Genomic DNA, 12,771 nt, shown 5'->3' with positions numbered 1-12,771 from the left:
AGAAAATTAATTGGTCCATACACATGTGCATAAGGAAATAGACCAATCAAGGGTTTGCGTTGCGTTAAATTTCTTTATTATTCGCTCTGTACTTGCGCTATAACGTACTTGTGATCGTGAACCTCGTAAAATTATAAGGGCCGGTATCACAGTCTCCGATTAACGTGATTCTCCGATTAAACTCACTCTTCGTCTCTTTCTCGGGAGATAATAATTAGAAAGAGATGCAGAGTGAGTTTAATCGGAGAATCACGTTAATCGGAGACTGTGATACCGGCCCTAAGTTCGAGGGTCTCCATCGATCCAAAGCCCATAAGGGCTCTCTCTTTTGCGATGATCGATCGGGCGTACGCTCGGCTATTTCAGTATATGACAGATCAAGCAGACTTTCTCGGCAATGTCGAGAAGCGTACTCTTTGTACATTTAATAAGTTATTTTCGATCTTATTACAGTTTTACCCCCTTCCCCTCCCTCTCCCCATTTTTCCATAAAGAAAGGAAAGGGAACGGCTTCCGACCTCGTGGCATATATTAGACATTGACGTTCGTATCGAATGTACTCGCTCCTTGCGAGTTGCGAGCGAGTAAACGTTACATCACGAGACAAAGAGAGTAGGCACGCGTAACCGTCACACACAGCAAAAATGGAGCATGTATATCAGAGGTGTAATTAACGCACAACGCGGACATAGTTCGCGAGCGCGTACGACAAGATATACGCCCAGTATAATTCGTTTACCGATATCGTGGATAGCAACACATCGACTGTATAAAGGCTCCGATAAAAAAAAACGAGGTGGAGGAGCATTCAATAGCTCTAAAAATAAGGCGATTCAGAGGCAAAAGCGAGGACGATAGTCTTAATTTCTCTTTAATGCTGAACATATGTTGGTCGCCGATTAATTTAATCGGCGAAGCTGCCTACAGTAAAATTTCTAGCAATTCGTCGTTATATAATTGCTAACTTTTCTTTTCACATATCGAACAAAAAATGTTTAATATTCTATCCATATTAAGGATTAAGTTTATTCAAAATTATTCTAATATGCTCTCTCAACGATGTAATTTATTATTATATCAAAATAATACTGTAACAAAACTTAGTCATTTGCAAATCAAGGCTCTGAAAAAATTATGATTAATTTTTAAATAAAATTCCACGTTTATAGAAAAATTCCTCATTTTTTCGTTCTTAATTTCCAAGAAATTTAGTGTAGATTTCAGAATATACGCAAGATAATTACTTATAATTATATATAACAAAGCACAAATTTTTATTATTATTATTAATATTTGCTCCGAGTATCGCTGCAATACCAGCTGCGAAAAGCGAGATTTAAATCGAGGTTATTTTGGCGGCGCAGCTCTGTGAACTCGCAACACCTGTTTCATCAAGAACAGCGAAGCGAAGAAAAATGCGCTAAATTTTAGAATAGTGAATTGCACGTGGACTAGGCCTACTGGGGATACCACGGTAAAAAAAAAAACGCGGTGTGGAAATGAGTTTTTAGGCCAAAACGCGTGTTGAACTACACTTTGCGACGCTCGTATGCCAAAACTATTAATTTTACGAAAAAAAAGGTTATTACATAAATTGTAGGAAATTTTCTCTAGTTTTATTTTGTATATAAATGTTTTTATCGTGGAATGAGTCGGAAAGGAGATATTGTCAAAAAACTGCTTTTAGGCGCCATTTTTTCAATACGGCGGCGCGAGCGGCAAAGATATGAGGTGGCAAAGTTGAAATTCGGAAAGAGCACATCGCGGAAATATATAAAATTACCCATTTTCAGGTAACCCCCTTTTTTAGCACCAAATGACTGTACTAATCTGTATACTAATCGGTATGATCGCTGAACAGCAATCGGCGATGGTGCCGGATCGCACATAATACCTATATGCACATGCGCGCGGCTATCGATCACGTGTGCGCGTCTCACGCTCGCATCGCGTACGGGGAAAAGGAAAAGCAGTTTTTCTCCGAGAATATATCAAATGCACCGCCGCGTGCGTTTTGCCTTCATGACGTTTCACACGTGCGAGCGATGACGATCTGTGCATGCCGACTTTTATGCAGCCGCGTGAGAGGTCGGTCGCCGATATATTAATAACCTGCGCTCTCTATAGCTGCGATAATACTGCTGTTCTCTACGAGCACGTGTCTCCATATAGACGCACGTACAGATATTATTGTTCATTGAATTCCGATCGTGTTGAAACCGTTTTTTTTTTTTCTCATTGTCGTAAGCCTCGATCAAAGAAACGAGAAGGACTCTCATTATCACGGATAAAAAATATAGTTTAGTAATAAAAAAGTACCGTTAGAGACGAGTGGTCATGATGGAATCAGTCAAGTCGACTATCGAGAGTCGTTAAGAACAGCGTTTCGTTTCTGTCTCTCGTTTTGTAAAAAACTGCGCGTTTGAATTTCGCGGTATAAACAACGGCTGCAATACTGATTTCATTATCACGTTGTCCCCAGCGACCGCGATTGCCAAAAATAATGTCACGTTTTTTTTTTCTCAGCCTTGCGAGTTAATTGTGTCTCGCAGGTCTCGCAGGCTGATTTATTTTGCAAAAGGTGCGCGAGTCACGCGAGAGGATAAGGGGTGCGTTCCTTTTGGGCGCTCACGCGCTGTAAGCATCGCTCTATCTTCGTTTGATATTCGATGTGCAACGAAGATAGAACGATGCTTACAGCAGCTTACAGCGCGTGAGCGCCCAAAAGGAACGCAGCCAAGATGAATAGCGGTAAGCGGATGCAGCTGTTTCGCCGCCACCTCGTTTTGGCGGCAAACCGGCGGATAAGCGTGGCAAAGCGTGACATTGTTAGGCGCTCGTGTGTCGGCTCGAATTGCGAGGAATTTGCGAAAGATAAACGATCTCGTCATGTCAGGAAGCGTGCTGAAGTTCGCGAAGCTGTCGGAGAAGGCGTTTCCGCCGACGAAGGGCTCGGAATATGCGGCGGGCTACGACCTACGAAGGTACATTGTCTGCCAAACGACACACTCCCACGTTCATTTGACACTTTCCTGCTCTGTCCTACTGACAATAAGTGCTAGTATAGTAGCTGTTATTAGTATGATAAGAGAGTGTCGTCGATCCACAATTGCTGGATCGGTTACAAATCTTTAGAATATTTACATATAAGTAACTTCGATAAATAGTTGAGTAACCTAATGAGTCTATAGAGAAAGCAAGGGAATCAACCTTCGATAATGATAATTTAATGCAACGTTGAGTACCGCAACATTTCTCTGCCTGCCATTATAATAACTTAAAATTTCAGGAAGATTATATTAGTTTCTAAGATGTGTTTCCGTTGTGTGATACAGCGCATACAAGTACATTGTGCCAGCCCGTGGGAAGGAATTAGTCAAGACTGATTTGCAAGTAGAAGTTCCTTTTGGTACCTATGGCAGAATCGCACCACGTTCTGGTTTAGCATTGAAAAATCACATAGATGTTGGCGCGGGCGTAATAGATGCGGATTATCGGTACGTATAGTTTTTATAGAGACTTTAACAAAATGCCAAGATACGTGTCATTTCCTTAATTTTCTTCTTTTTAAACAGTGGTAATGTTGGCGTAGTACTGTTCAACCATAGTAATGAGGATTTCGAAGTGGCACCTGGTGATCGCATAGCTCAATTAATATGTGAAAAGATTACATATCCTAAGATAGAAGAAGTAGATACCTTAAACGACACGAATAGAGGCGCAGACGGATTTGGCTCAACTGGCATGAAGTAAAGATTTCACGATAAACCTGAGTTATTTCACTTACAAAGACTCATTTGATTTACTTATTAAACATCAAGCCTTTTTCACACATTCTACGTAAATAAAATGCATCGATATTTTGATAGAATACAGCCTCTTTATTTCTCAGAACCGTTTACGACCGTAGCATATATATATATATATCCCATTGGTATAAACATATGTACATATAGGAAAAATGTAAAAATAATTCTTTAAGAACACTTAAATCTTGGAGACAGGAACTAGCCCCGTGTACAAAGTCGGTGTTTTGACGAGAGCCAGTAAATTTTTGAATTGTTCATGACTTGCATCCCTTATAATCTTGAATACAACATTCTCAGAAGTGGTTATGTGACATCCTATGTCTCGCATTCTCTGTGAAAAAAATTATTTAGCCGATAGATGTGACGAAGGACAACGCACAGCGAGCCTAACATACGTGGATATATATATCAATCGCGCGACGTACTTCCAAAGCTAGTAATCTATCTTCTTGACTACGCGACGAACAACAGTCTGCCACCGTATGAACCTCGTAGCCGTGTCGCCTCAAATCAACAGCTGTATTTTCTACACAGACGTGTGTTTCGACACCTATGAGTATAATGGACTCTGGTCTTTGTCCGTCGCAAAGTGTTACAAGCTCCTTATTGATCTGAAGGAAATGAACCCACATTAATTAATCTAACATTAATAGAATTTGTAGAGGAGGAACAAGAGAAGTCTGTAACTACTTCAGGAGTACACATGCTAAATTGCATCTTCGCGAAAGGTCCCTTGGCTCCAGAGATATCAAACTCGGGTATAGTTTTCCCCAAAGACTTTGGATTCTGTTCGGAAACCAGCATGGGCACATTCATAATTTTCAGAGCGTTGATCTGCAAACAATCGCATTTTATATTACGACAATACATTGGTGCAACAATGCCAGTACAAAAGTGAACGATTATGGGTCTGTTCTCTATTGCTGAGCTGGCTGCACTAGTTCGGAGCTCATCTTTCTTTTACTCCACATTGGAAGGAAAAAGATAAACTCTGAACTCTCTTATAGTGCAGCCAGTTGAGCAATAGAAAACAGACCCGTTGTGTGATTATGAGAAATAACATAACCTAACCCTTGTGTTTCTCGTACAACGAAAATCGTAATGTGGAGCGTGCGTAATGATAGATTTACCAGTTTCGTTGAGTTTTGAACTATCCTGTCGAATTGGAATATAGCCTTCGCGAATTTTTCCTGAACGTCGCATATGAATAACGCGGTCTTCCCGTGCTGGAGTATAGCTTTTGCAGGATTTATAGCCATCGTTGCGATCGTTATCTATACGTTGTTGTCTGATTTTAGCGTGTACGGAACGGAAGATGTGCAAACGCGATTGCGTCTTGCGAAAACCGTGGAAAACACTGGAAAAAAGCATGTATGACGTATGTGACGAGCTTATATACGCGCGATATAGTCATGTGATATCCGCAGTCCAAGGTTTTATCATCATTGTTATCAACGAGTGATGGTTTTGACGTGCTCCGAACAAAGGTTATAGATAGGCAAACGTTTTACGCAAAATAAGCTGTTCGCGTTGGCGAGCGCGATCAGATATTATAATTTTTATTTTGCAGTTAACAAGGTCATTTATGCTGCTCTTATTTTATTCACGAATGAAAAGATGGTCACGCGTTTAAAAAAATGTAACAGTAAAAACACGAGAATATAAACGAAGCTAGCGCGAGGAGATTTTTATTTTTTACTTCCATCGTTTTCATCGAATTTATTTGTCATCCGCGTCGATAACAATTCTACACGCGAGTGTAAAAACAACGCGCTGCATCTCACGTGTTTATGTTTATATTCTCGCGTTGTTCTCGCATTGCAGATGCATCGGCGCAATGTTGTCAAATCGGGGGAAAGATCCACACATGCGTGCGCAATAATCGCGCTGTTTTTTTCATTTTCGCGTGCATATTTCACCGTGAAAACGGTGCGCTGTTACGAAAAATACTAAAGGGCGTTAAAATAAACACATTGAAATAGAAACATCCTCATTCTGCCTTCTGTGAAAAACTCTCCGAAATATTTGGTTTCGCCGAGCAAATTTACATGCTGGAGAACACCCTGCGTCGCATTTTAACCCTTAGCTGGCACACTGGGGCCGTTTCAGACCCCACCGCTAAAATGCTTGCTGCGAGGGGAAGCTATTGATTTTTTTTATTTAAAAAAATTCCAAGATAGTCTTCGAACGTTGTTTTAACAAAATGTCATAGGTTATTTTTATATAATGTAATATTAAGTATAAAAAAAATAGGAGAACGTAAAAGTAAACGAAAAAATTACTGTTCTCAAAAATTTTTAACTCATATTTTAACTCTTCCATTTTTTAGTACCATTTTCGTACTATAGGGGGGCTTAAATTAGAGCTGAATTAGGTTGGGGCGTTTAATATACCCCCCACATTGCCAGTTAAGGGATCGTCCCGATCCAAGGCGGATCATGTCGCACAGGTTCCCCGCTACGGGAGATCGCCGAGGAGACGCCGAGAGCGCCGCCAGCGCCGCGCGGTGCGGACTGCGGAGGCGGAGTGTGGGGCAGTGTGGGGTTCTCTGTTCTCTTCATTCGATCTTCGATCTGGGGACTGGGGACGCTGACGCTGGCTCGAGCGAGCCATACCGAGGGCGCCGAGGTGCAGTAGTGGCAGAGTGCAGAGTGGCAGAGTGGCACTAGTGGCAGTAGTCAAACAATGCTCCGACCGCTCGGGTGTGCGCGTCGCGGCTAAGAACGAGGACACGAGGAGCTCGAGGTAACGCGAGATCGTTTGACGTTTCGTTATGAGGTACGCGGGACGCCCGACGCGGTCCGCTTAACGCGCGCGTGTTCCCGCTTCCCGCTCGGTCCTCTCGGTCCGCGTTATCTCTCGCGTATCGCGTCGTGTCCGGCAGGAAGTTCCGCTGCAGAACACGCAGGATGGCCGTGGAACCTCGCGTGACCGGGAACGCGAAGCCCCTGGTGCCGCTCTTCACGAAGGCGTCCGACTGCGTCAACACCAGCTGCTACTGGCAAGTGACATATGATTTTGCGCGCGGTCATCGTCGTCGTCCCGGTCGGGGCGTCGATCGATCCTCGGGACAAACAAACGCGCGCCGTATTGCGGCACGCACCCGTGCCCCGTGCCCCGTGCCTCCGATCGATACGTTGCGACGGTGCGGACGACCGCGCACGCGGCCATCCTTAAGGCGCGTAATTCGAAACTCCGCGCGCGCGAGAGAAAGAGAGAGAGAGAGAGAGAGAGAGAGAGAGAGAGAGAGAGAGAGAGAGAGAGAGAGAGAGAGAGAGAGAGAGAGAGAGAGAGAGAGAGAGAGAGCGTCGGCGAAAGATCCTAGACAGGACCATGTCCAAAATCGGGACGTGAGACGTCTTAAAGCTGTCTTCGAGACGTCTCGTGTCCCGATTTTGGATATGCGTGCTGTCCGGGACGAAGTTTCGAGTAGTAACAGCGTGTTACACGCTGATTACAAATTTTCAGAATTAATTGAAAAATTAAAAGGCACTGTTTTGAATCTGAAATTAATTTGGAGCAAACGGCGCTTTTATCTAGTGGATTGAATTTATTTCGCACAATCCGTGACACAGAGATCCGTGAATATGTACAGCAATTCGTGGATAGATTGTCAGAATTGACAAATTTCGACGCGAAGCAACCTATTTTGAAGAGATCGATGAATATATAGGTCAGAGATTTAACGGGAGCTTCGCGCGATCGCTTATTCGCGTTTTCCGCGCCAGCTGCTTTCTGCGAAATGAATTTTTGCTTTCCCGGAGGTATGTACCCATCAATACGGCCGCACGCTGGCACCACGCCGTTTACCACCTGGGCCCACTCGTTTACGTGCCGTTTAAACGGCGCGAATGCACGCGAGCGTGCTTTTATTGCAATTAATAATGCATGCGATAAATAATGCGCACGAAATGTGGCGGCACGCGAAGCGGTTGGGTTGTCGCGCTCGCACGATCGCGATTATGTGGATCGGTTTTATTTTTTCTCCTAATTGCGCAGAACACGTAATCGGGTTGGAGAAGCAATTCCTCTTAGCTTTTCACTAATACGTATAATTGTCAGATTTAACAAGCTGCTGCGCACTAGTAACATTAATCCGAGAACGGGTGTCTGATTATTTTTTTTTTTGCATAAGTGATCACTTGGAATGATCTTTGTGTCGACGCTTTTCTTTGCAACTTTTATTATTTTTAGACCTACCTACGTATTGTTTGTGACTTTTGCAATTTCCAGGGTGATTCTCGAGTTCCTTTTGCAGTAATTAATCCGAGAACGAGCGTCAGGGGTAATTTTTACACCCCAGTATCGAAAAAATAAAGCTTACGGTAATTTTAATGTATTTTTTATTTATTTCTTACTTTTTTCAGAAAATTCTGAGTAAATATACACCTGTTGTCTTCAAATACTAAATTATAGAACAATCAAAAATATACAATATGTAATTAATTATAATTGCTTTTAATTGGGGTGTAAAGATCATTCCAAAGTGATCACTTATGCAAAAAAAATAATCAGACACCCGTTCTCGGATTAATGTTACTATTAAAATATGATATTGTTTGTATTCTTTTTATTGCGCTGTTTATAATACCTACTTTTGTTGGTTTTTCATGTATGTAGTTCCCAGTTTAACATATACTCTATAAAATGCAAAATTTTATTAATAATTTTATTAATATTAAGTTTTATTAATATTATTATTAATAAAATTAACCAATTATTCTATCTCAATAATTCAAATTTTTTACTAACAAAGTACAAAATGATGCTATAGGTATTAAATAGGTATTTATGCAAATTTTTTTCTTTTTTCTAAATATAATTTAAATTATAATTGAAATGCATATATCGATTTCAATTGGCTTTCTCATTTATTAATATACGCTATATAAATAATAAATAAAATATTTCGTTAATCATACGTATAACTATCCCTTCGCAAATCCGTAAAAACGAAGTAGATTGTCCGAACGTTTTTGATCGAGGATAAAGGACGGTGTGTACCCAATTTCAGCGAGGAAAACGTGTGGAAGCTCTGTCAAGACGTAGCGACTAGGCACCCTTCCGAATTGCAACATTGTCACGTCGTTTTCGTAAGCAACCCACGACGCAGCGTTCCCCTTTGGCGTCAACGATCGGGGAAGGACGAGGACAAGTTAGTCGTGTGGGTTAGTACGCTAGCGGAACGATAATTAGTTAAGGAACTTTACAGTGCCCTCGCCTCGTCTGTGATTATTTCACGTAAAACGTTTCCCTGTCTCTGTAGGACTATCATGCTATTCTCATCTACGCGCCAGACGAAAGGGCGGTGGTGTACGATTTAGAAAGCTGCCTGCCGTTTCCCACGCATTTCTGGAAATACGCGACCGAGACCTTCCGTTCCGACGAGGCGCTGCGACCCGAGTATCACAGAAGATTCCGTCTGGTGCCCGCCGGCGTGTACTTACAGCAGTTCGCGTCGAATCGGCATCACATGAAACGCAAGGACGGCACTTGGATCAAGACACCGCCGGATTATCCTCCGATCTCGACACCAAGTACGTAGGAAAGTTCTGTGACCTGCAAAAGATTTTTCCTCTACAATTCTCGAAGCATCCTGGCCTCTTGGAATTATACCCTCTGACACGAACGTGAATGGAATCCTTACAACGAGTACTCCTTTCCTAACATCGTCTTTTTCATTTGTCGTCAACGTTCATTTGTTCTAATTACCTCTATTTCGAGTCACACCATGATTTTCCCAACTGCACGTATGTGTGTGTGTGGAACGATCTTATGGCACACTTTTTATTCATCGGCTGCATTTCATACGTTTCAGCCTGCAAGGATAATCTCGACTCGTTCATCAACATGGAGCCTGGAACCGGATTAGGCGTTGTATTGAGTTTGAAACAATTGGTTAACCGATTTTATAGGCCAAATGTCAACACACCGGCGCCGGCGCCGCCTCAGCCGCAAGCCACGGCAACTTAAACCACGCGACGTGGCAACGCGACGTTCGTACGCTTTGATTAAACATCTTGAAAATCAATTGTATGGCCTAAGGGAATTGGTTTGGTGCGTGCACCTACGTGGGCTAAAATACTTGATCGAAATTTGATAATAATGCTAGTTAATTGCTGCTAATTATGGCAGAATTTCAATTATAAAGTTGTATTGCTACTTGAGCGGGGGGTTTGCTCGGAAATCGAGTTGGAACCGAGGTGGTTTTAGCTGAATTAAATTTGTTATCGCGTTGTGATACTTTTGTCAAAGTTTCGTCACATCGTGAGTGGATGTTTTAGATAATTCAGATAAGTTTGTCAATTGTTATTTTCTTGCCCCTCTATCTTAATACGAAAATTTCGCGCGTAAATCTTCGGGTAGCGTGAAACCAATGAGTACGTGAAATTATCAATGCAGGTATCAATTAATTATTATTTATCTGTTATTATTAACCGAAACATCCCGGTTCTAGGTAGAAAGATTTAAAAATTTCATGTTTTATCCACAATCAAAACCTACGTATAATCGATTACAGAAACACGCACTTTTTGCAATATAATAACGGGATTAACGTCTTATTCTCCAATCGAGTGATTTGGCTTGCCGCGCATGAAGAACGATTCTGCTGAGCTGCTTTTTGAATACTCTCGATAAGTGCTTATGCATCGTATTAATGGACTCCATCGCGAAATCCATTTCCTCTCTTCTACTAAAGTCTCCTTTGCAAAATTTATCCGGAGGAACGTCCTCCTCCGGCAAATGTAGGCACATCGCATTTCGACCCACCCTTCCTGAACTCGAATTCGTATTTTATATAAGTACTTTCGTCTCCATGCCATAAAGCGATATTTCTCACGGCTTTATTCTGTCAGTGGTATTATTATAATTATTGTGTCAAAGACTGATGTATTTACAGAGAATTATCCGACTTGATAGAGATCCCTTTGTCTATCGGCGCGTGCTCGGAGCGCGGGACGCGATTAAAAGCGCTTATAATTACTGTGCGATCGATGTAGTAAGGTCAAGAACTTAATCTTTGCGACGTAACGTAATTATTACGATTATTGTAATTCTTGTGATACTTTACACTTTCTACTTTGAATACCTACGCTATACTTACCTACTGTTTAAACTAAAAGTCGATTCTTAAGAGATACATGTTCGCTTGTTGAGCGGCTTCCCTAATCGGCGTATTAGGCTTGAATGAATACGCGACATCGTCACGCGACCAATTGTTAACATCGAAGAACCCGTTGACTCAACGAACGCACGTCGCTTTAGTGACGAAAGGAACAAGTTTTGACAACGAATGCTTTAAATTCTTTATCTGTTCTGTAATTAAGATCAACAAAATATGTTCTATCCGTTAAGATTTAATGTCTTATCATTATTTTTCTATTTTACGTACGAGATATTGAATATTTTATTAAGTCTATACTGTCCGATTTATTACCTCATTTTCAAGACTTTATCATAAATGTTTATTTTTGCGGATTTGCGATTAACTCTTTGTGATTCAAGTATGAATAAATAATTTACATTTAAACGTTCACGATTACGGAGTAACCTTGATATATCAGAATAGCCAGTGTTAACTTGGATATAAGTGTAAAATGCTCACCACCTCCGTTCAGCATGATGTAACCTTGGAACGCAAAGGGTTAAATCGCGTGTTATGTTATGCACATTTTATCAGATGTGACAGCCTTGAAAGTTCAGCCTTTGTGCGGACTTTCTTTCCTCGACCCTCACGTACTTCATATTATTTAATAATGGTGACGATGTGTGGAACAGAAAGTTCCGTACTTCAGAAATATATCTATTTTAATATATCTATTTTAATTTCTATTTTAATTTCTACTTTAATTTCGTTATTAGTTGCTTTACTCGGACGAGTGCAACGGGGAAGTTTATCAACAAGCAATTGTTATCGGACTATCGATTCGACGTGTCGGTGCCGCGAATGGTGTGCCAATCATTCGTGAAAAGACCCACCGGTCGGGTCGATAGTTTTAAGAGTTCGTCCACTTTTTGCCTTCCAAAGTCTCTCACTAGTTCACTCTACCTTTCTCATTGACACATGTTTACCTCCAGTTCGCATATATCATGTTACTACGAGCGTACGTACTTGTAAGCGGAGGAGTTTACGGTTTTGAAGTATCTAGTCACCGAAAATCGCTTTAGTGTAAATTGTGCGACAGCAGATCTCCACGACAGGTTTCTTTTAATGGACGCGCAACGCGTGGAAAAATTCGGGACCGATCTTCTTAGCGAGTAATCTCGAAAAACTTTATCAAAAGACAAAAATACCGAAAAAAAAGATTCTCTTTATCGTTCAGACAAGATATTGCTAAATATATCAGAGCAGAATTATTACGATTATGATATATATATTGTACACATATACATATATATCGATATTTCATATTTATTATACAGATATATTGTAATTATATTGTATCGATTTCGATACACCGATAAGAGTTTAGTCGGAAATGTTAACTTATACAATGTTTTATATATATACATATATATTATATATATATTTGTCGGCGTTCGGTGACATATTCTCTTACCATTGTCATTTATGACCTGTAAACGCCTGGACTTAAAGATCCATAAGTCTATTGCCACGTTTTCGCATATTTGCAGAGAATCATAAAAACTTCTTTATACGACCTTCTCCTTTCGAGTATATGATGGATTATTACAATAAATGGATGCACTCCGTTCGTCTAAGCTTCGAATTTTACAAAATCTCAAGTTTTCTGATTACTTCCTAAAATCCTATCCTTACCGGTTTTTAACTAATTGTTAAACCTTTTGCCTTAAAAAAATTAAAGATATTGCTAAAGATATTCCTAGTGTTAAATGAAATATTTATTTATAATATACTACTTTGAAGCAACGTATTAACTGGAAAATATGACAAGATATGACGAAATAAGATAATATACATAATATAGAAACTTTTAAA

General features: G+C 40.7%; 2 protein-coding genes across 3 annotated transcripts; one reads left to right on the top strand and one right to left on the bottom strand.

The window, feature by feature from the left end:
* The first annotated feature begins 1,967 nt into the window (after nt 1–1,967).
* LOC143896648 (protein N-terminal glutamine amidohydrolase) lies at nt 1,968–12,541 on the top strand. Of its 2 annotated transcripts, XM_077404597.1 has the most exons (6): nt 1,968–2,088; nt 2,897–2,984; nt 3,336–3,497; nt 8,824–8,977; nt 9,076–9,346; nt 9,628–12,541. In XM_077404597.1, exons 1-6 carry the CDS (start codon nt 2,046–2,048, stop codon nt 9,780–9,782), a joined length of 873 nt encoding a protein of 290 aa, XP_077260723.1. In that variant the 5' UTR covers nt 1,968–2,045; the 3' UTR covers nt 9,783–12,541. The 2 variants fall into 2 exon arrangements, with proteins under 2 accessions (XP_077260723.1, XP_077260722.1); XM_077404596.1 differs by lacking the exons at nt 1,968–2,088; nt 2,897–2,984; nt 3,336–3,497 and adding an exon at nt 6,374–6,810.
* Nucleotides 3,861–5,240, bottom strand: LOC143896649 (isochorismatase domain-containing protein 2). Its single transcript, XM_077404598.1, has 4 exons — nt 4,940–5,240; nt 4,500–4,643; nt 4,235–4,420; nt 3,861–4,140 (listed from the first exon to the last, which is right to left on the bottom strand). Exons 1-4 carry the CDS (start codon nt 5,066–5,068, stop codon nt 3,988–3,990), a joined length of 612 nt encoding a protein of 203 aa, XP_077260724.1. The 5' UTR covers nt 5,069–5,240; the 3' UTR covers nt 3,861–3,987.
* Nucleotides 12,542–12,771: the final 230 nt, after the last annotated feature.

This window comes from Temnothorax americanus, unplaced genomic scaffold, assembly GCF_048541705.1.
Source record: "Temnothorax americanus isolate GAGA-0224 unplaced genomic scaffold, ASM4854170v1 Scaffold19, whole genome shotgun sequence".
NCBI classification, from domain to species: Eukaryota; Metazoa; Arthropoda; class Insecta; order Hymenoptera; family Formicidae; genus Temnothorax; species Temnothorax americanus.
Note: the sequence above shows the minus strand (reverse complement) of the source record. Positions and strands in the feature narration are given on the sequence as shown.

What these genes read in the sequence shown, in the direction of transcription:
- LOC143896648 (XM_077404597.1), top strand. Translation starts at nt 2,046, where the DNA reads ATGACGATCTGTGCATGCCGACTTTTATGCAGCCGCGTGAGAG. An exon ending in AGGACAAGTTAGTCGTGTGG is followed by an intron (nt 8,978 to 9,075) that starts GTTAGTACGCTA and finishes CTGTCTCTGTAG; the next exon opens with GACTATCATGCTATTCTCAT. An exon ending in TCCTCCGATCTCGACACCAA is followed by an intron (nt 9,347 to 9,627) that starts GTACGTAGGAAA and finishes CATACGTTTCAG; the next exon opens with CCTGCAAGGATAATCTCGAC.
- LOC143896649 (XM_077404598.1), bottom strand. Translation starts at nt 5,068, where the DNA reads ATGGCTATAAATCCTGCAAAAGCTATACTCCAGCACGGGAAGACCGCG. An exon ending in TTAGCATGTGTACTCCTGAA is followed by an intron (nt 4,421 to 4,499) that starts GTAGTTACAGAC and finishes CATTTCCTTCAG; the next exon opens with ATCAATAAGGAGCTTGTAAC. An exon ending in ATAGATTACTAGCTTTGGAA is followed by an intron (nt 4,141 to 4,234) that starts GTACGTCGCGCG and finishes TTTTTTTCACAG; the next exon opens with AGAATGCGAGACATAGGATG.